The sequence below is a fragment of the Lissotriton vulgaris genome, unplaced genomic scaffold, assembly GCF_964263255.1.
Source record: "Lissotriton vulgaris unplaced genomic scaffold, aLisVul1.2 SCAFFOLD_499, whole genome shotgun sequence".
Classification (NCBI taxonomy): domain Eukaryota; kingdom Metazoa; phylum Chordata; class Amphibia; order Caudata; family Salamandridae; genus Lissotriton; species Lissotriton vulgaris.
This window is the reverse complement of record NW_028247837.1, coordinates 253,182-275,981: the sequence shown is the minus strand read 5'-3', so window position 1 is coordinate 275,981 and position 22,800 is coordinate 253,182. Positions and strand designations below refer to the sequence as shown.

Here is a 22,800-nt window from a genome sequence, read left to right as displayed (position 1 = left end):
TCGTCAAAGGGTTGGCCATCTACAAAATTTATCGCTTCCATAGTATCTTTTATGAAGCTAGCAGTATGGCCAACAAGCGGTTTGAGAAACGTATCAACGTATTTGGCCGGTCGTTCCAGTATTGAGTTGACCCCCGATATAATCGGGCGGCCAGGAGGGTTCATTGGATCCTTGTGGACTTTAGGTAGTATATACATTAGGGGTGTGCGAGGATTTTTATTTATTAGATATTCACCCTCTTTTTTAGATAGCCATCCTTCTTTTCTGCCCAGGTTGACCAGTGTTTCTAGACGGTTTTTCAATTTGTCATTCCAGTTTTCATTCGTTTTCTTGTAGTATTTTTCATCCGTAAGTTGACGTAAAACCTCAGCTTCATACATTTCACGCGGGAGGATGACGATCCCCCCGCCTTTATCCGCCGGCTTTATGATGAGGCTCTTGTTGTCTTGAAGTCCCTGTAGTGCTACTTTCTCTTCTAATGTTAGGTTCCATTTGATGTATCTTTTCTTCTTTTTCTCTAACGTGTCTAGATCACGTAGCACGTTCTTCTCGAACGTAAGTAGTTCTACGGGCATCTGGCTGGAATACGGAAAAAAGGTGGAAGGATTTTTCAGTACAGAATAGTTTCTGGTAGGTACGTCTTGCTGGTTTTCAAAGAAAATTTTTAATCTCATTTTTCTAAAAAGTTGGATCATCTCCAATTTGGTTTGGCAAATGTCTGGGCGGACAGTTGGAATGAATGTGAGGCCTTTCTGAAGCACACTTTTTTCACTATCGGACAAGGTATGGTCGGACAAGTTGAAGACTGCGTTTTCATTCGGGTTCACCATCTGTAGACTCGTCTCCTCGTTGTGATCTCCCCTTGGTATTGTTTGTTGGGGCGATTGTACCACCTGTTGCCTCTCGGGCGGCCACGGGATCTGCCTCTGCCTCTGTCGGAAAAAGGTGCCTGGTAGAATTGGCGGGCTTGGTCGTCTCTGTTGCTGGTGGAGGCGTCAGCGTCACTTGAGTTGGTTGATGCGGAGGAGTCTTCTGAGAAAGTTAGAAATTGTCTTCTACTTCTGCCCCCGTATGTACGTAGGGCACTGGTGTTCTGTTGTTGTTTGTAGTAGTCCTTGTCCAGATAGGGGTAAGTTTTTTTCTCAGAGTAGTTGGTAATGTCTTTCAATAGTTTCTGTTTTTTGAAATCTTCTGTTGTCTTCTGGAAGATTTGATTTTCTTTTTCTAGTTTGGTTAGTAGGGCCTGGGCGTTCTCGATTGCTTTGTTGTTCTTAAAGGCTTCTTCCAGTTCTTTAATTAGCTCCTGTTCTTTTAGACCTATTCGTTCCGCAGTTTTAATTGAATGAAACATCCAATCTCGTGAACATTTAGTGCCGATGTGACTGAATCCTTCCAGATATTCGGGATCATCTGTAAAGATCACCGGCACATTTTTGACTTGTAGTCCCACCGGAGTAGTCCCTGCTCGTAGGTGTTCCAGTAGAACCTCCCCGTGAAGAGATGTTCTGATTTGTTTTTTCTTAAGGCGGGCAATTTTTTCTAGTTCAGTAGATTGCCCGACTTGAAGTGCGGTATTTCCCGGGTTTAGTGTTGACGGTCTTTTCAGTAATGTTTCGATATCTTCCTCTCTGATACTCAGAGTCTTCGGTTCTGACATTTGGATCTCGACAGAGTAAAATTGGATCGTGGTACTTAGGTACGTGAAAATTGTTTAAGTAAAGCACTGTATGTAAGGGATAAATATTGTGTATGTTGGGGTGTCCTACCCGTGTACTTAGAGGAAGTAACAGCAGAAGTTTGACTTAAGGTTCTGCTAGATGGAGGGTGTCTCACCAGAAGGAAAAAATTAAATTTCCAAAAGGTCCCTCGTAGACAGCTGTCTACACTAAGATTAGCAAAGTAACAGGGGGTTGATTCTGTTTAGGGAATCAGAGGCAGGAATCAAAATAGAAATAGTTAAATGCACAAAGCCTCTGACACCATAGATCACACAAATTATTTACTATTCACGTCCTATTTATTGACAGTTAATGCTCATATTTTTTTGCACGTTATTTAGAAGTTCAATTAAGTACACATTGGGTGTGGACAACTCGATTTTGATTATCTCCTTACATCAAAGAATACATTCGATAACAACAGGAATAGCTTACTAGCTATTGAATTTGATTAACGTGAGACAAAGGAGCTGATGTGCAAATTGCTGGACCGAGGGTACCCCAAGAATCTGCTCAAGAGATGCATGAAGAGAGCTTGGTATATACCAAGAGACACCCTTCTGACTCCAAAGGACAAGAACAAAGATGAGACCCCAATTGTATGTGTGACAACATTTTCTGGAGCCACCACAGAAATTAAGAAAATAGTCACTAAAAATTGGAACAACCTACGGAGCCTGAAACCACTTGAAAATCCACCCATTTTCGCACTCAAAAAGAATGAGAGTGTAAGAAACAAACTGGTTCGAGCCGATACAACATCACCGAGACAAGACAGCTCAATTCAGTCACTCCTGAACCTTCCGCCCGTCAAGGGACATCATAAATGCGGCAACTGCATTTCATGCAACAGTACTATTGAAGGAACCATTTTTTATTATGGGCAAAAACAAATCAAACACGATACATTCACCAACTGCAACACCAGTAACGTGATTTACTGTGCCATCTGCCCCTGCGGACTCGCATATGTCGGCAAAACTAGTCAACCAATTAAAACAAGGATATCCCAGCACCGCTCCAGAATTCGGTGCAAAAAGGAAAATGCACCCATGGTCTCCCACTTCATTGAAAAACACCATGGACCAGACGACCTAAAATGGACTGTGGTCAGACAAATAAAAGGTCAAAATGTAGACAACAATTTGTCGAAGCAGGAAGCCAAGACTATTATGTATTTAGACACAGTAAATCATGGACTCAATGAATTGGCTGAAATCTCCAGTTTTCTGTGCTAATAACAACTCATAACCATAATGAAGTCCGCTCTTCGTGACTGCAGCCTAAAGCGTTCAGATTACCTAGCAACAGAACCACGCTCCCATTGAAACGACATCCAGCCCTATCGGAAGCCTCTAAACAACGCTGCCGTGGAACGCACCAATGGCAGCTCCGCTTTGATCTCTACCCAGGACGCGGAGATAGAAAAAAACTCCCGCTTGCCGAACCCTTGCAAAACCATTCGAGAAAGAGCCGAGTAAGAAGCCACACGTCAGAGGAAGATAACGCCGGGACTGCACCAGTCCCCCTGCACCTCCAGACCTCGGAGAATGTTTCCCGTTTTGACGATGTCGTGGCGCTGAAGAATAACGCTTCAAACGCACGCAGGTATGAGACACTGCAAGCCACGATAAAGTTAACGAGGCAAAAACTGCACCGTGTAACATCAACAATGAGCGCACAAGGCTCATGCAAGCTGCCCAAGTGACATCATCTGTCCCCATAGCAGCTCCAGTTAAGCGCAACACTCACTTTCTTGTGCAACTTAATGAACCTGGTGTACGCATACGGAGATTTGAATCCTTTCTCCCTGCTTTTCCCCACAGCATTAAACAAAAGACTGCAGTCAATCAGCTTAACCATACCGCTGTGCGAGGAACCAACTTCCCGTCTCCTGCCAGCCAACTGTATCAATTCAATGCAGCATTGACTATCCTCAAACTTGGGTACGTGATACATGTAAAATTTGAGCTATCCATCACTTATAAGCACTGTACATGGTCCTATACTTCCTACACTTTATAACTAAAACATGCCCCTATAATTTTTTCTGTAGGTGCAACATGATGCTCCTCATCACCTACTAAGAGCCCTGATGAAGACCTTCACAAAGTTTCCTTCCTGTCAAGAACTTCCATAAGGTCGAAACGCGTAGGCTCACCTTTGGTGCCATGAGGAATATATGCCATATGATCCAACTAATTTATTGGGACATATAGTGAGAGACGCATCTCACCATTAGGCATCAAAAACTTCCCTGAACACATGACTTTCCCTGGCACAGTACAGGACAATTAACTTTCCCGCCTGAGGGACAAATTAATAACATCCCCCGGGAGAGTAACACTATCTCCTTGAGATTTATAGTAGGACCTAAGTATACCATTTGTAAATAAGATATTCTTGATATATGAATTCACTTTTTCATTTTTTTGTGTGGATTGTTTGTATTTGTATTTATTAAGTGTTTCCACTTATTTCGCCATTATGTTTGTCTCACGTTAATCAAATTCAATAGCTAGTAAGCTATTCCTGTTGTTATCGAATGTATTCTTTGATGTAAGGAGATAATCAAAATCGAGTTGTCCACACCCAATGTGTACTTAATTGAACTTCTAAATAACGTGCAAAAAAATATGAGCATTCACTGTCAATAAATAGGACGTGAATAGTAAATAATTTGTGTGATCTATGGTGTCAGAGGCTTTGTGCATTTAACTATTTCTATTTTGATTCCTGCCTCTGATTCCCTAAACAGAATCAACCCCCTGTTACTTTGCTAATCTTAGTGTAGACAGCTGTCTACGAGGGACCTTTTGGAAATTTAATTTTTTCCTTCTGGTGAGACACCCTCCATCTAGCAGAACCTTAAGTCAAACTTCTGCTGTTACTTCCTCTAAGTACACGGGTAGGACACCCCAACATACACAATATTTATCCCTTACATACAGTGCTTTACTTAAACAATTTTCACGTACCTAAGTACCACGATCCAATTTTACTCTGTCGAGATCCAAATGTCAGAACCGAAGACTCTGAGTATCAGAGAGGAAGATATCGAAACATTACTGAAAAGACCGTCAACACTAAACCCGGGAAATACCGCACTTCAAGTCGGGCAATCTACTGAACTAGAAAAAATTGCCCGCCTTAAGAAAAAACAAATCAGAACATCTCTTCACGGGGAGGTTCTACTGGAACACCTACGAGCAGGGACTACTCCGGTGGGACTACAAGTCAAAAATGTGCCGGTGATCTTTACAGATGATCCCGAATATCTGGAAGGATTCAGTCACATCGGCACTAAATGTTCACGAGATTGGATGTTTCATTCAATTAAAACTGCGGAACGAATAGGTCTAAAAGAACAGGAGCTAATTAAAGAACTGGAAGAAGCCTTTAAGAACAACAAAGCAATCGAGAACGCCCAGGCCCTACTAACCAAACTAGAAAAAGAAAATCAAATCTTCCAGAAGACAACAGAAGATTTCAAAAAACAGAAACTATTGAAAGACATTACCAACTACTCTGAGAAAAAAACTTACCCCTATCTGGACAAGGACTACTACAAACAACAACAGAACACCAGTGCCCTACGTACATACGGGGGCAGAAGTAGAAGACAATTTCTAACTTTCTCAGAAGACTCCTCCGCATCAACCAACTCAAGTGACGCTGACGCCTCCACCAGCAACAGAGACGACCAAGCCCGCCAATTCTACCAGGCACCTTTTTCCGACAGAGGCAGAGGCAGATCCCGTGGCCGCCCGAGAGGCAACAGGTGGTACAATCGCCCCAACAAACAATACCAAGGGGAGATCACAACGAGGAGACGAGTCTACAGATGGTGAACCCGAATGAAAACGCAGTCTTCAACTTGTCCGACCATACCTTGTCCGATAGTGAAAAAAGTGTGCTTCAGAAAGGCCTCACATTCATTCCAACTGTCCGCCCAGACATTTGCCAAACCAAATTGGAGATGATCCAACTTTTTAGAAAAATGAGATTAAAAATTTTCTTTGAAAACCAGCAAGACGTACCTACCAGAAACTATTCTGGACTGAAAAATCCTTCCACCTTTTTTCCGTATTCCAGCCAGATGCCCGTAGAACTACTTACGTTCGAGAAGAACGTGCTACGTGATCTAGACACGTTAGAGAAAAAGAAGAAAAGATACATCAAATGGAACCTAACATTAGAAGAGAAAGTAGCACTACAGGGACTTCAAGACAACAAGAGCCTCATCATAAAGCCGGCGGATAAAGGCGGGGGGATCGTCATCCTCCCGCGTGAAATGTATGAAGCTGAGGTTTTACGTCAACTTACGGATGAAAAATACTACAAGAAAACGAATGAAAACTGGAATGACAAATTGAAAAACCGTCTAGAAACACTGGTCAACCTGGGCAGAAAAGAAGGATGGCTATCTAAAAAAGAGGGTGAATATCTAATAAATAAAAATCCTCGCACACCCCTAATGTATATACTACCTAAAGTCCACAAGGATCCAATGAACCCTCCTGGCCGCCCGATTATATCGGGGGTCAACTCAATACTGGAACGACCGGCCAAATACGTCGATACGTTTCTCAAACCGCTTGTTGGCCATACTGCTAGCTTCATAAAAGATACTATGGAAGCGATAAATTTTGTAGATGGCCAACCCTTTGACGAAGCTATGGAATTTCTGGTCACGATGGACATCGTGAGTTTATACTCTAACATCCCGCAAGAAGATGGCCTGGAAGCACTTGAATTCTTCCTCGAAAAGAGAGAACGGCCACACAACGTCCCAACTGACTTCCTACTCAAACTAGCTGAGACCTGTTTGAAATTTAATTTTTTCAAATTTAACAACACACAGTACCTCCAAACCATGGGGACGGCCATGGGATGTCCCTTTGCGCCGGAAATGGCCATAATGTACATGGCACTATATGAAGCTACTTGGATCTTCAATAACAACCCATTTGATGGACATATAAAAGTTTGGAGACGTTACATAGATGACGTCTTCATGCTGTGGCGAGGTGACGAGCTCACATTGAAAGAATTCACCGTCTGGCTCAATGATCGTAATCCTAACATCCAATTCACGTTGTCATACAGTAAAAAACAAATAAACTTTTTGGACCTCATGATCAAGCATGAAGAGGGCGCTATGTACACCACACTATATACCAAAGAAACCGATCGCAACACCTTTCTGCACTTCTCGAGTTTTCATCAACGCAACCTCCGAGAAAATCTACCACTCAGCCAATTCTTGAGACTGCGCAGGAATTGCACTAAGAAATCTGACTATTTCCTTCACACGCAGGAGCTGATGTGCAAATTGCTGGACCGAGGGTACCCCAAGAATCTGCTCAAGAGATGCATGAAGAGAGCTTGGTATATACCAAGAGACACCCTTCTGACTCCAAAGGACAAGAACAAAGATGAGACCCCAATTGTATGTGTGACAACATTTTCTGGAGCCACCACAGAAATTAAGAAAATAGTCACTAAAAATTGGAACACCGTACGGAGCCTGAAACCACTTGAAAATCCACCCATTTTCGCACTCAAAAAGAATGAGAGTGTAAGAAACAAACTGGTTCGAGCCGATACAACATCACCGAGACAAGACAGCTCAATTCAGTCACTCCTGAACCTTCCGCCCGTCAAGGGACATCATAAATGCGGCAACTGCATTTCATGCAACAGTACTATTGAAGGAACCATTTTTTTTTTTTTTATTATGGGCAAAAACAAATCAAACACGATACATTCACCAACTGCAACACCAGTAACGTGATTTACTGTGCCATCTGCCCCTGCGGACTCGCATATGTCGGCAAAACTAGTCAACCAATTAAAACAAGGATATCCCAGCACCGCTCCAGAATTCGGTGCAAAAAGGAAAATGCACCCATGGTCTCCCACTTCATTGAAAAACACCATGGACCAGACGACCTAAAATGGACTGTGGTCAGACAAATAAAAGGTCAAAATGTAGACAACAATTTGTCGAAGCAGGAAGCCAAGACTATTATGTATTTAGACACAGTAAATCATGGACTCAATGAATTGGCTGAAATCTCCAGTTTTCTGTGCTAATAACAACTCATAACCATAATGAAGTCCGCTCTTCGTGACTGCAGCCTAAAGCGTTCAGATTACCTAGCAACAGAACCACGCTCCCATTGAAACGACATCCAGCCCTATCGGAAGCCTCTAAACAACGCTGCCGTGGAACGCACCAATGGCAGCTCCGCTTTGATCTCTACCCAGGACGCGGAGATAGAAAAAAACTCCCGCTTGCCGAACCCTTGCAAAACCATTCGAGAAAGAGCCGAGTAAGAAGCCACACGTCAGAGGAAGATAACGCCGGGACTGCACCAGTCCCCCTGCACTTCCGGACCTCGGAGAATGTTTCCCGTTTTGACGATGTCGTGGCGCTGAAGAATAACGCTTCAAACGCACGCAGGTATGAGACACTGCAAGCCACGATAAAGTTAACGCGGCAAAAACTGCACCGTGTAACATCAACAATGAGCGCACAAGGCTCATGCAAGCTGCCCAAGTGACATCATCTGTCCCCATAGCAGCTCCAGTTAAGCGCAACACTCACTTTCTTGTGCAACTTAATGAACCTGGTGTACGCATACGGAGATTTGAATCCTTTCTCCCTGCTTTTCCCCACAGCATTAAACAAAAGACTGCAGTCAATCAGCTTAACCATACCGCTGTGCGAGGAACCAACTTCCCGTCTCCTGCCAGCCAACTGTATCAATTCAATGCAGCATTGACTATCCTCAAACTTGGGTACGTGATACATGTAAAATTTGAGCTATCCATCACTTATAAGCACTGTACATGGTCCTATACTTCCTACACTTTATAACTAAAACATGTCCCTATAATTTTTTCTGTAGGTGCAACATGATGCTCCTCATCACCTACTAAGAGCCCTGATGAAGACCTTCACAAAGTTTCCTTCCTGTCAAGAACTTCCATAAGGTCGAAACGCGTAGGCTCACCTTTGGTGCCATGAGGAATATATGCCATATGATCCAACTAATTTATTGGGACATATAGTGAGAGACGCATCTCACCATTAGGCATCAAAAACTTCCCTGAACACATGACTTTCCCTGGCACAGTACAGGACAATTAACTTTCCCGCCTGAGGGACAAATTAATAACATCCCCCGGGAGAGTAACACTATCTCCTTGAGATTTATAGTAGGACCTAAGTATACCATTTGTAAATAAGATATTCTTGATATATGAATTCACTTTTTCATTTTTTTGTGTGGATTGTTTGTATTTGTATTTATTAAGTGTTTCCACTTATTTCGCCATTATGTTTGTCTCACGTTAATCAAATTCAATAGCTAGTAAGCTATTCCTGTTGTTATCGAATGTATTCTTTGATGTAAGGAGATAATCAAAATCGAGTTGTCCACACCCAATGTGTACTTAATTGAACTTCTAAATAACGTGCAAAAAAATATGAGCATTCACTGTCAATAAATAGGACGTGAATAGTAAATAATTTGTGTGATCTATGGTGTCAGAGGCTTTGTGCATTTAACTATTTCTATTTTGATTCCTGCCTCTGATTCCCTAAACAGAATCAACCCCCTGTTACTTTGCTAAAAAGGAAATGAACATGATAGCACTCATGTACAGGAGTAGTGGGAGGGATTTGTCTGAAGAGCTTGGTATCATTTACAGGTACCTGCTGCTTGTGTCCTGGGCCACATGACTGGGTGTAGTTGACAGTTGGTCTTTGTGTATTCCTCCCAGACAGTGAAACAAAGATGGGCTAGGAGGGATAGGTGTTGCAGGATGGGCCATCAACCATCCAAGATGCTTGATGCTGGAGTTGTTCCCTGCCTCTATTACATTTCACACAAAGGGACTTGATGCCAGACAGACTATTATGACCCCACAAAAATTGGAACGTGAAAAGGGGAAGGGAGGAAGTTTCCAGAACCAGATGTGGGCTTGGTTTAGGTGCTTCCCCCCTCTTCAAAATCTGGCACCAGTAATAGTTATTTGACCTCTTGAACCACTCATCTTATCACTTCTGGACTTGGGGAAGACTCAGAAGATGTACTGCTTCGCTATCCTGCTGCTGGAAGAGCTAGTTTTATTAATTGGATTTTTGTCATTCTGATATAATTGTATTTGTTAAAATGTACCCTATTTTCTTAGAGTGGTGTGGGATTTTTCTTGTGTTGTGTTTTCACTTTATTACTGTTTGAGTGCTGCATAAATACTTTACACATTGCCTCAGAGTTAAGCCTGACTGCTTTTGTGGCAAGCTACAAGAGGGTGAAGGCTGGGTAAATTTAGTTACTTTTTTGTGTTTCACCCTGGCGAAGATTGTGGTTGTTGCTTGAGGAGGATTTCACCTCTCTCAAACCAATACCCTAATTTCTCACAATGATCACCAGTACTGAATGCTTCAGTCTGGTCCAGAAACACCAACTTGATAGTTGAAACCATATTTGCCAACCACAGAAGGTGTTCTATAAAAACATCTAGGACTGTTTACATCACCAAAGCAAGCTTAATCCTTGATTTCTGGTGTGATCTACAGTGTTATTCGATTATAGTGGTTGTCGATGAAGAAGTGCAGAAACCTAATGAGTTGGATCTACCATCTGAGCAGTGACACCCTAAGGACATATCAGACAAGTTTCCCATTTGACCATGTCTGCCTTGGCAGTACAGTGGACTGTTGGGCAGTAATGTTTGCTGTGCAGATGATGGCCATCTGGTACCCAACTTTGATGGGGATGTCCTATGGCCCCTTCCCTGCCCTTTACCTACCTGCAACAACCCGTAAACCTCCCAAGATAAGACAAGCAGAAACCATGGCTTATATTAAATAGCGCATGTCCTGTCTCTGGAAACAATTCAGTGTTGAATCAGCATTTGTCATTAGGCGTGACAGTGGACAGAACCTAATTTGTTGTACAGTTTTTTTTATATTAAAATATTTTTTCTTAACACAACATTAACATAAAAACATGCAAATATTATTTGTAGAGAAAGCATGTGCATTTACATTTAGGTTAACCATAGTTAATCAAGGGCTGCATTTTCAAACGGCTACTGTAGTTTGCTATCTAGGTGTGATACGTGATCATTTTATTTCTAGTTTAAGCTGGTGTTCTAACTATCGAGTACAATGTTATTTTGCCTTCTTTCCCATGTGAAGAAATGTTTTGTTCTCTTTGTGATAATCATGAAATGTTTTAATGAGTAGCAAATTCATGAAGACACCTGCAGTTTACAGGATGGCTCCTGTGTCTCATCTTGTTACAGATAGCGTAATTTTGATGGGCACTGAGGAAAGCTGTATTGTGAAGAATTCTGCAAACCTAACGAGTATATAATTGCATCATCATGCTTTAACCTGATTGGATAGTCTCCTGGAAATTGTATGTGGGTGTGTAGATTGTTAAAATTCTGAGATTTAAGTTAGTTCGGTATAGATTAGAATTCAGACTTGTTTTTGATGCAGAGCAGAGTCATAGCTTTAAGAGTGCTCTCCCAGGGGAGAAAACTGACTTCCCTTTGTCTTTCACTTTGAGGTGACACCATGCTGGTTTGTCCTCTGATGTATAAGATTTTGATTTAATTTTGAATTGCATATTAATCTAAGCATACACATTTTGATCATTAAATTATACTAATCTAATTTTTTTGTTCTGTAAACCTTTACCCTTTTCCAAACCTTTATGGTTTGAAAACTTACCCATTCTGTCTTCCTTGTGGAGCTTATTTTGCTTCACATTTATTGAATGTGTTGTTTTATTGAATAAGGTCTGCTATGAAAATTGATTAATCCGATAGCGCTTTATGCTCTCTGTTATTTGCACAAAGAAAAACACTAATATTTGGCTGGGAACACCACAAGCAAATTAGGAAATAGTAGTCAAAGATGGGATCTTCTGCAGGTGGGGGATTTCTGCCAGTCCGAATCCCTGCCTGACATCCTTGCCTATGCTATATTGAGTAATACCGTATGCCCGGCAGTAGCCCCCTCTGCTACTGGGCAGAACGATAACTCATTACTCTAATGAGAGACCTGGATTTTCTGCTAAACCACAGCCCATCATTTCACCCATTACTCTAATGAGAGACCTGGATTTTCTGCTAAACCACAGCCCATCATTTCGGGATCCTAAATCTCTTTCGTGCATGACTACAGCAGTCAGTAGGTGACTGCTGACCCATTGAAACATTGACCCATTTGAGTTAGAAACATAGGGGCATATTAACAATGGCCAGCGATAATTATCGCTGGCCGTGCTTAGCGGTAATTATATTATCGCAGGCTATCTCTGGTATTTAACGGCCTGGTAGCGCGTAATTAACGACACGTTACTCCAGGGAGATAAAAATTCCAGAGATAGCGAGGTTATCGCCCTTTTGCAGGGAACATCGCTGGTTTTCCAGCGATGTTCCCTGCAAAAGGGCAATAACCTTGCTGATACGACCCACAGGATAGTATCAGCATAAACCACCCCCTTTGTTAGGGATGGCTTAATCAGGATTTTAGCAGACGTTAGATTTTGGTGAAAACAGCCGTCCGTTTTTGCCAAAATCTAATGTGTGCTAAAATTATGTGGGCTGCCTTGTAAATATCATGGTGTAAACATCAGCAATATTTGCAAGATAGTCCATCTGGGGTACTCCCAGTAACGCCCACTTTGTATCTCACTGGAGATGCAAAGGGAGGCGTTGGGGAAAAGGGTGCTAACATGCGGTTATGCATGTTAGCAACCTCTTGTAAATAGGGTGCTGGTTTTATCTCCGCTTTTTTGGCTTTCTAAGCCAAAAAACCGGAGTCAAAGCCCTTGTAAATAAGCCCAGTATTTTTTTTTGTATCAGCGCATAGTTTACAATTTTTTTCAAATGTGTATTATATTGTGGTCGTGGACTTGCATATTTCTAGTAACCAGGAGCATAATGTGCTATACATAATTTCCAAACAAGTTATGCACTTTTCAAAATAATTATAGTAAAGGCTGTCTGTGGTTGTTTTGCAGGTTGGGAAAGTCCGAGCTGGTACAATGCAGAAACCTGGAGTTCCAGAAAACGCCTACGTTCTGGTGGAATATGAATTTGAATACACTGCAAAAGATGGAAAAATCATCTCTATCAAACCCAATGAGAGATATTTACTTTTAAAAAAGACTAACAATCACTGGTGGCACGTAAGACAAGATGAGCGGTCAAAACCTTTCTACATCCCTGCCAAATATGTCAAGGAACTGCCCTCTGGAATACAGCCATCAAATGGACTCATGTCTTACAGTGAGCCAAACGAACTGCATCGCGTAGACTTTGTCGAGGATGCATCAGTTGTAAATTCTCAACAATATATGTATAAATTTGTCAGTGATAAAAAGGATACCCCACCAAATCCCTACATTGAGAATAGTAACCTTCACCAATCCCATCTTTCACAGCAGGAGTCTGGCTCAAACCTGTCGATCCCTGACATTTTTGTGTCAGACATTGTTCGCAAAAGTTCAAGAGAGGATCTACTGCCGCAAATTGGAGAAGAAAGATTTAGCTCAACTAACTCATTGACGCCACTAAGAACGTTTGGAAGCTTTCATAGGCTTCCCATCAGAAGAACAATGTATGGACCAGAGTTTAATGCCCCGTCGGCTATCCGTTCGTCTCAGTCGCTGGATGATCTCGCAAGGCTTACTCCTGAAAGGAAGGCGGGCGATCGCCGGTCAGAGGTTGTAGCTGGTGCTAGAGTTTTCTCACGATCTTTGACCAGGAGTGATTCTGAAAACATATATGAATCGATCCAGGACATGCCTAGGCAGAAGAATATGGTGAACTTACAAGCACAAGGCAATCACAAAGTTCAGGTAAGGAACACGCACTGCATTTTTGTTTTGGAAAAAACGTGTGACTGTTGGGAAGCCATTGGTAATACGTTGGATATAATCTATCTTGTAGTACTAGCTGTAGAAAAAGCAGAGGTATATAAGCATTATGTTTTTGTTTAACTTATTTACACCAAGATTTTTCCACCATAATACAGAAATTTTTAATTAGAGGAAAACCCTTTTATCCTTGTCTTATTTTAATAATGACATCTATCTATTTCCCCGTTGCCTATTTTTTTAACACTTTATGCAACACTCTCTCCCTTGTGTTTTCGCTGTCAAACTGTCATTTGCTTACATTAGAATCCGAAAAGTAAACAATTGATGGTTTTTCCAGTGTTCTAACGTTTGCTATCTTTCTATGTTTTTTTCTTGTAACCATCAGAATCAGCTTGCAATTCCAATCACATGTTCAACTATGCCACATTAAAGTGTGTTAGTGTGCAGTCCAGTTTTACTGTTTGTAGTTTCTTAGGCATGCGTAGCTATCTGTTTTTAGATTTTTGTATGGCACACCTATGACCACAAATGACAAGTAGACTGTAGGCGTTGTTATTATCTCTCAATGTGAATTTTTCCAGAGCATCCCAAGTTTTACCCGGCTCCCTTTTGGCTTCTATCAATTTAAGCTTGTTTTGAGGTTGTACAGGTTCCTATCTCTGTGATTTGTTTACTTTTTTGTTATGTAATTTCTAAATATCTCTCTGCCATGGATACTTTATTTATAAAGGTTTCCCTAGACATTGCCTTCATGTCTTCCCATCAATTAAGTCTTGTTTTTGTTGATCCCCAGTTATCTTGGAAATACGTCAAGATTGTAGAATCTATGTCTGTGCGAAAGGTTGCATCTGTCAGTGCCTGTGGGGTTAAACTCCAAATAGGTATACTTTCCTGAGGTCTGTCAGCGAGGAGTTCCATCAAGCGAGGAGAATGATCTAATAAACAATACCAGCTTAAGTACTGAATTTTTACAACATTCAGACTAATAGTTTACGAGGTTAGTATCCTGTCTCTCTTCTTCTGTATTGTGTGTAGCTGAGTAGCACGAGAATTGTTTTGCATTACAGTGAAATTTTCTCCAGATGTCGATGCATTCTGATTCAGCCATGAGCTCAGACAGCGAGGTGGTCTTAGCCGATTTTATATGGTCCCTACGGGGTGTTTTTTTTTTTATAGTTCAGTCCAGAATGCAATTAAGGTCTCCTGTCCAGATCATACGGACGTCCAGATATGTGGCTTCCAAATCCAATATGTACCCAATGAAGGTTTCTATTGTCTTGATTCGGAGCATCAATGTTCGGTAGATACATCTCTCTACCATCCAGGACCCCGTATACTAGCACATATCTCCCCTCTGTGTCAGCAGTAGAATATCCGTGGTGCAAGGGTACTCCAGCAGCCACCCATTTCGAAATTCCCCTTGCATAGGATGAGATGGTTTGTGAGAACAATTGTCCATTCCATTTCCCCTTGAATTTCTCCTCCTCTGCATCCATCAGATGCATCTCTTGTAGAAATGGAATGCTGTTGTAAACATGAGTGGATTGTGTATCTTTTAACAAAATTATTGAGCCCGCCGACATTCCAGGTAACAAACTCAATAGTTTGGGCCATTATCCTACAAGAGGGTTCTATTTCAACATCCCAGGTATGTTTAAAATGAATATTCCCAATATCAACTCCACCGTTCCTATTTACTGGAGAGTGTATATGAGCAATGTGTGCTGACATCAGTTTTGTCGTAGCTAAAACAGAGAAACTTCTAACCCTCCTTTCACGCGGGTAAGCACTCTTTATAGCAAGTCGTGAGTGAATACCCATTGGATGGATAAGCAAAAAAAAGTTAGTAAGTGTCTATGCAAGCACTACCTTCCAGGAACAACAACTACGCTAAGAATGTATACTGTTTATTGTAATGTAAGAGAGTGCTCGTGAAGCATCCCCAATCATTTCCAACACAGGCTAGGTGGCTGACCCCCCAAAGGACCCGCCCCAGCACCTCTAAACTAAAGTCAGCGGAACTCTGCCCACTCAGGACTACTGTGCTGATAACAGCACCCGTGGGTTTCTCCCAAAATTAATCTGAACCCCTCTGCAGCTCCCACTTCACTTCCATTAAACTGTTATTCGCCCCCCTATGAAAAGGCAGAGAACCCCTATTCTGGCCCTGCAGGTTGAGGGCCACAGGGCCTCTTTAAGGTCGACCCTAATCAACCCATGCCAGGTGTCATAGAAGGTCTCAGGTCTCAAGGAGTTATGTTTGTGAAATATGTATTCACAGAGTCATTACCGACGACAGGGGTTGGGTCTGCCCATCCAATCCGAGTGCACCCTCAGACACCCTGGCAAATCAAGCTCCAAATTGCCATTGTCCCTAACCACCGCCATTAAATCCCGGCATGGGGATCCATGGCTCTTGGCATCTATAGCAGCCTATCCTGTCTGCCTAACCTCCTGAAAGGACGCCACGTTTAGGGCTGTGGAAGAATCCTCTACAGTCTGTTAGCTAGTTCCTACCAGTCCCAGCCCTCAACTGGCGGCATGAAGAAGTGTGATCACCTGTTGAGGATAACGTCTACCCTTGCCGGTAAAACAATTTATGTTTAATGTTCAGGTAAAAAAAATTCACAGCCTCAAAGCACTTCCTGAGCTTTTGAACTTTTTGAGTGCAGTCAGGGAAGACCCTATCATCTTATCTTAAAACTTTGGATCTCCAATTCTTGTTGCGTGCTCAAGGATAACATCTCTATCCCTGTGGTTAAGAACTTTAGTAATTATTGCTATGGGAAGTAAGCCAGGTGGAGGAAGAGGAGGAGGCACCAGAACCCTGTGGACCCTCTCTGAATAATAAGGCATGAATATAGGCCCTCTGGTTTGATGCTCACCTATCATTCAAGGAAATGTTTCTGGTTCTTTGACACCACTCCCTCTGGAAATCCCACAAAGTTGAAGTTGCTTCATTAGGATAAACCCTCTGCATCCTTGATCCTAAATTCGAGTCATCTGTAAATAGCAGACTTGTACAAACACACCCTCAAAAATCACTAAAGAAAGATAACATCGAGTACTACACAGAGAATAAGACACACCAGCACAGACACAATAACGCATATCAGTATATGCATATACACACGGAGAACACCAGCACAAACACACCCTCAAACATCTTTTCAGATAGATTATAATACATCAGTACACAGAGAATATGACACATGAGTACAGGCACACTAATGCACTTTAGTTGATACGTATATATACACACAGTAGTCCTGTACAAACACACCATCAAACATCTATTCAGATAGATTATAATGCATCAGTACAGGCACACTAATGCACTTTTGTAGATACGTATATACACAGTAGTCCTGTACAAACACACCATCAGACATCGTTACATTTACATTAACATTCATCAGTCTAGTGAGATTAATTCACTTCATAACTGGCACTCTAACACACATCAGTATTAGCTCCCGAACACACATCAGTACATGCTTATTGTTGAACATGGCCCTGCTTCCAGGGTCATCCCGAAATTTTTCGCTTTTCCCCCTAGCCTTTTTACTGACAAAGTGTGTTGGAATCTGTGACCCGGTTCTAACATTGGTGTTCAGCGGCGGGATAAGGACTTGTGGTTGTGCAGTACCCTCCAGTGATTCAGTGTGCACTGCTACTGGACACCTATTGTAACACAAGCCTAACAATTGGTCCTTCACGGCCTGATTGATTGTGCAGGCTCCTGTGTTAAACCTGTTGCCTACGTCCCAGTGTTTTTTCCTTAAGTTGTCTGGGGCCCCACCTGTCAGAATGGAGTTTGAGCTGGCCAACCTAGAAATGTATACAGTGGTGCATCTAAGGGAGTTCTGTCAGGGGAATGGGGAGTCCGTCGAGCGAGGCGCCAAATGAGAGGAGCTTCAGAAAGCTTTGAGGGCATTGATATTGGCCCACCCGGGAGGGAGAGTGGATGAGGAACAGGGGGAGCCGGGCGCTCCAGGAGAGCTAGACCTACTGCACGTAGACCCCAGTGAAAATGTGTTGCCAGAAATACATTCCAGGATAGGCAGTAGTGTTTCAGCGAGGAGTGCCTCTGTGGAGGAGTACGAGGAAAGGAGGGAGGAGAGGCAATTGAGGCTAGAGCTTGCTAAAATGGAGAAGGAGCAAGAAGAGAAGAGGCTAGCTATGGAAGAAAGGAAGCAAACGCACAAGCTTAGCCTGAAGGAATTGGAGCTCCGAGTATTGCAGATAGGGGCGCAAGGCAACATGAATGGTGGCAGCGTATCCGCTGAGGCTCCACAAGAGCCTAAGTTTTACCTACCCAAGGAGGTGGTGGTCAGTTTCAGTGTAGGGGATGACATTGATAAGTGGTTGGCGGAGTATGAGGTGTCTTTGGTAGCCCATGGGGTGCCCGAGAGTTACTGGGGGGGTGGCCTGTATCGTTACATACCTCCGGTGGCAAGGGACACACTCTTGACTTTCGATAAAGGAGATCAGACAAATTACCCTGTCATGAAGGAGGCGCTACTTAAAATGTTTAGCCTCACTTCAGAGAAGTATCGCCTGGAATTCCGCAACAGCCATAAGCTCCCAACACAGAACTGGGTGGACTTTTTTGATTATGCACGCAAGGCATTAGAGGGTTGGGTGCGTGGCAGCAAAGTGAGTGACTATGAAGGGCTGTACAATCTGTTTTTCAGGGAGCACCTTCTTGATAAGTGTTTTCCAGAGCTGCGCCAACACCTGGTGGACCGCAAACTGACTGTTTCTCGGGAGCTTGCAGTGGAGGCGATTACCTGGGTCAGCACTCAGGTGTTCCACAAGGGATCCAGGGAGACCCCCCGAAAGGTGGACAGGGTTGGATTGGTGTCGTTACAACGCATACATTTACAACAACCTACCATTACAACGGAACTTTTACAACTCAAAAACTTTTACAACGCATGTATTTACAACACATTTTTTTACAACGCAGGTACCTTTACAACGCATACCATTACAACGTAAGTATTGGTAAATATATATTAATTTTATAATCGTAAATTAATTGAAAAAAATATAATTTAATGTAATTTAATTTAATTTAATTTCATTTAATTAATTTAATTTAAAATTAATTTAAATTTATTTTTACCCTGTACCCCAAAACCCAAAACTGACCCTCAACCCCAAAAATACCCCTTTACCCAAAAACCCAAAACTGACCCTGAACCCCAAAAATACCCCTTTACCCAAAAACCCAAAACTGACCCTGAACCCTAAAAATACCCCTTTACCCAAAAACTAAAAACTGACCCTGAACCCCAAAAATACCCCTTTACCCAAAAACTAAAAACTGACCCTGAACCCCAAAAATACCCCTTTACCCAAAAACTAAAAACTGACCCTGAACCCTAAAAATACCCCTTTACCCAAAAACTAAAAACTGACCCTGAACCCTAAAAATACCCCTTTACCCAAAAACTAAAAACTGACCCTGAACCCTAAAAATACCCCTTTACCCAAAAACTAAAAACTGACCCTGAACCCTAAAAATACCCCTTTACCCCAAACATATAACATTTAAAATATAATTATATACTTAGCAATACTTACGTTGTAATGGTATGCGTTGTAAAGGTACCTGCGTTGTAAAAAAATGCGTTGTAAATACATGCGTTGTAAAAGTTTTTGCGTTGTAAAAGTTCCGTTGTAATGGTATGTCGTTGTAAAAGTTGCGTTGTAAGTGATGTTTCCCACAGGGTTTTCCCCAGAAGAGAGAGGGGGGAGATAAAAAGAAGGAGTTCTTTAAAGGCCTCAAAATAGACCGCATGGGAAAAGGGTAGGTTCCCCACCCCAATCTGGATTCCAGAACCCCGCTTACCCTGACAAGAGTCAGCAGCCCAGAGCTGTCCGGTGCTATGAGTGTGGGGAGGTTGGACACTACAAGGGGGATCCCCAGTGTTGCAAAAGGACCCCAACCCCCACAGGACGTAAGAGCCCCGGGGTGGCTAGTGTAGTGCTGGGGAAGGAGTTGTCCCTAAATAAGGGAGGTGAGTGGACAGGCTTTACTCTAGTTTCCCGGGCGGATAGAGAGATGGTCCCAGAGACGCAGTTATCCTCGAATACTGCCAAGTACCGGCAGAGGGTCCGGGTTAACGGGCAGGAGGTGGAGGCTCTGAGGGACACTGGTGCCAGCATGACAATGGTAATGAGACAGCTGGTGTTCCCAGAGCAAGTGATCCCTGACGTATTCAACCCGGATGTGTTGGCGGACAACAGTGTGGGTCACTACCATGTGGCCCAGGTTCCCTTTGAGTGGGGAGGAGTCTCTGGCCCGTTGAGAGTCGCGGTGATCCCTGTCATGCCAGTTGATTGTCTGCTCGGAAATGATCTGGAGTATACCCCCTGGAAGGAGGTGGAGTTCCAAGCCCACACTGAAATACTGGGATTACCACGATGGACCTGCATGGTCACACGGTCCATGGCTGCCCGGCAAGGAACTCAACCCGGATTGGAGCCTGGAACAATGGCCCAGACCACTGCTGGACAAGAAGACGTCTTGGAGGATACACCCTGCGAGATGGATGGGGAGCCCGCAGAGGTGACCCCGGAGTCCGCGGAGGTAGATGTTGTTCCAGTGGGGGACTTGCCAACCCCTGCAGAGTGGCAGGTGGAAGGAGGGCCCACCCGGGAGGAATTTTGTCGGGCGCAGAGAGAGTGCCCCACGCTTGAAGGCATGCAGCAGCAGGCCAAAGCCCAAGCGTCTGGTAAGGAAACCAGCAATTACCATATTTACTGGGAGGATGGCCTCCGCTACAGTGAGCCTAAGGCTCCGGTGCATGGGCCATCAAGGGCCTTAGTGGTCCCCCAATGCAACCGAGCCTTCCAGCTGGAATTGCCACATGAGATACCACTGGCAGGACACCTGGGCCAGGATAAGACCTTTGCTCGGTTGGTCCCACATTTTTACTGGCCCAGAATGTGAGTTGCCTCTGACACCTTTTGTAAGATCTGTATGACTTGTCAGGCGAGTGGCAAGACTGGGACTAAGTGGAAGGTCCGCCTGGAATCGCTCCCGGTTGTCGGTATCCCTTTTGAGTGGGTTGGCATTGATATTGTAGGCCCAATGGACCCGCCGACTTCTTCGGGATACCGGTTCCTCTTGGTGTTGGTGGATTACACCACCCGGTACCCAGAGGCTATCCCTCTGAGGACCATCAGTGCACCTGCGGTGGCGCGGGCCTTGATGGGCATTTTTACCCGAGTGGGATTCCCCAAGCTCGTGGTGTGAGATAGGGGCACGAATTTCATATCGGCCTACATGCAGGCCATGTGGAAGGAGTGCGGGGTGAGCTACAGGTTCTCCACTCCTTACCACCTCCAGACTAACGGGCTCGTAGAGCGCTTCAACAAGACCCTGAAGGGGATGATCCGGAGCCTGCCAGAGAACTTGAAATGGAAGTGGGACGTCCCCTTACCCTTTCTGCTGTTCTCCTACCGTGAGGTGCCACAGAAGGGGGTCGGTTTCAGCCCCTTTGAGCTGCTCTATGGACACCCCTTTAGGGGGCCCCTCAGTCTTGTGAAGGAGGGGTGGGAGTAGTCTTCCAAGAAGCTTCCCCGTGATGTGGTCAGCTACATGCTGGCATTCCGCAGCCAGATGGCCAAGCTGTGGAAGGAAGCCTCAGACAATCTGGAGGCCAGTCAAGCCATCATGAGGGAGTGGTACGACTGGAATGCTCGGACGGTGGAGGTGGACGCTGGACAGAAGGTGTGGGTCATGGAGCCCAGAGAGCTTAGCGCCCTCCAGGACTGGTGGACTGGACTGTATGACATTTTGGAGAAAAGAGGCCAGACCACTTACGCAGTAGATCTCAAGACCCCCCGACAACCACACAGGGTGTTCCCCATCAACCGTCTGAAGCCGCACCATGAGCGATCAGAGCTTGCTCTCCTTATGGTGACGGATGGGAGTAAAGAGGAAGAGAGCGAGTCTCTTCCGGATCTTCTGGCAGCCCAAGAGAAGGATGGATCGGTGGAAGGAGTGGTCCTCTCCCCATCCTTGACCTCTGAGCAGCAAAGGGACTGCCGCCAGGTATTGGAGCAGTATTCCTCATTGTTCTCCCTCCCTCCTGGGATCATGCACCTGTGTAACCATGATGTGGACACAGGGGACAGCCCACCCATAAAAACCAAGGGGCATATTTATGAAGGCCTTGCGCCGCCGGTGCATCATTTTAAACATGGGAAAAAGTGATGCACCGGCGGCGCAAGTCCTTCATAAATCTGCCCCCAAGTCTTACCGGCTGTCGGACAAAGTCAAAACCAGTATCCAGAGTGAGGTTGCCAAGATGTTGGAGCTGGGGTGATTGAGCCTTCCAGCAGCCCTTGGGCTAGTCCAGTGGTGTTGGTGCATAAAGCGGCCCCACCGGGCACCACACCAGAACTTCGGTTCTGTGTGGACTACCGTGGTTTGAACTCCGTAACCAAGACAGATGCTCACCCGATCCCTCGGGCGGATGAGCTTATTGACCAAATGGGAGCAGCTCGGTACTTGAGTACAATTGACCTGCTGTCAGGATATTGGCAGATTGCCATGGCAGATGGAGTGAAGGAGAAGACTGCGTTCTCCACCCCCGAGGGCCACTTCCAATTTCGAGTAATGCCCTTCGGGCTGAAAAATGCTCCGGCCACTTTCTTGAATACCACAAAAGGGTATAGCTCTTAAGCAGCAAGGCTGAGCACACTTGAACAACAACCAGAAACAATTGCCAATACTGCTACTGTTTACTACACTAAGTCCACACAGGTATAAGAATTGACCATCAATATACCATGAAGCTCATGAATCGCTTTTTATTGTCATTTCATTTTTTTGGAAAAGAAACTTAATCAGTTTTTAAAAACATATATACAATACATATCACAACAAAACCCCCGAATTAACTGTACACAATACGAACACAATCACATCAAGCATTCTTCATCAAACATACTTCATTCATACTCATACCATATAATGCAGAATATACACCAAACCAAACACTGAATTTTACACTGAGGAATACTTATTCCTACAAGATATAAATATGTACATTTTTTTACATTTATAACATTCAAATGAACTTTATCAAAACACGGCACTAATCCTTTTGTTAAAGAAAATGACCCTTAATGTGCACAAAATTAGA

General features: G+C 43.7%; 1 protein-coding gene across 1 annotated transcript in view; it reads left to right on the top strand.

Moving 5' to 3' along the window:
* Positions 1-22,800, top strand: part of LOC147665016 (rho GTPase-activating protein 27-like) — a 172,429-nt gene that overhangs the window by 140,321 nt on the left and 9,308 nt on the right. Inside the window, exon 2 of the mRNA XM_086949815.1 lies at positions 12,773-13,612. Within this exon, the coding sequence (XP_086805941.1) occupies positions 12,797-13,612 (816 nt within the window). The 5' untranslated portion in view covers positions 12,773-12,796. The remainder of the gene's footprint in view (positions 1-12,772; positions 13,613-22,800) is intronic.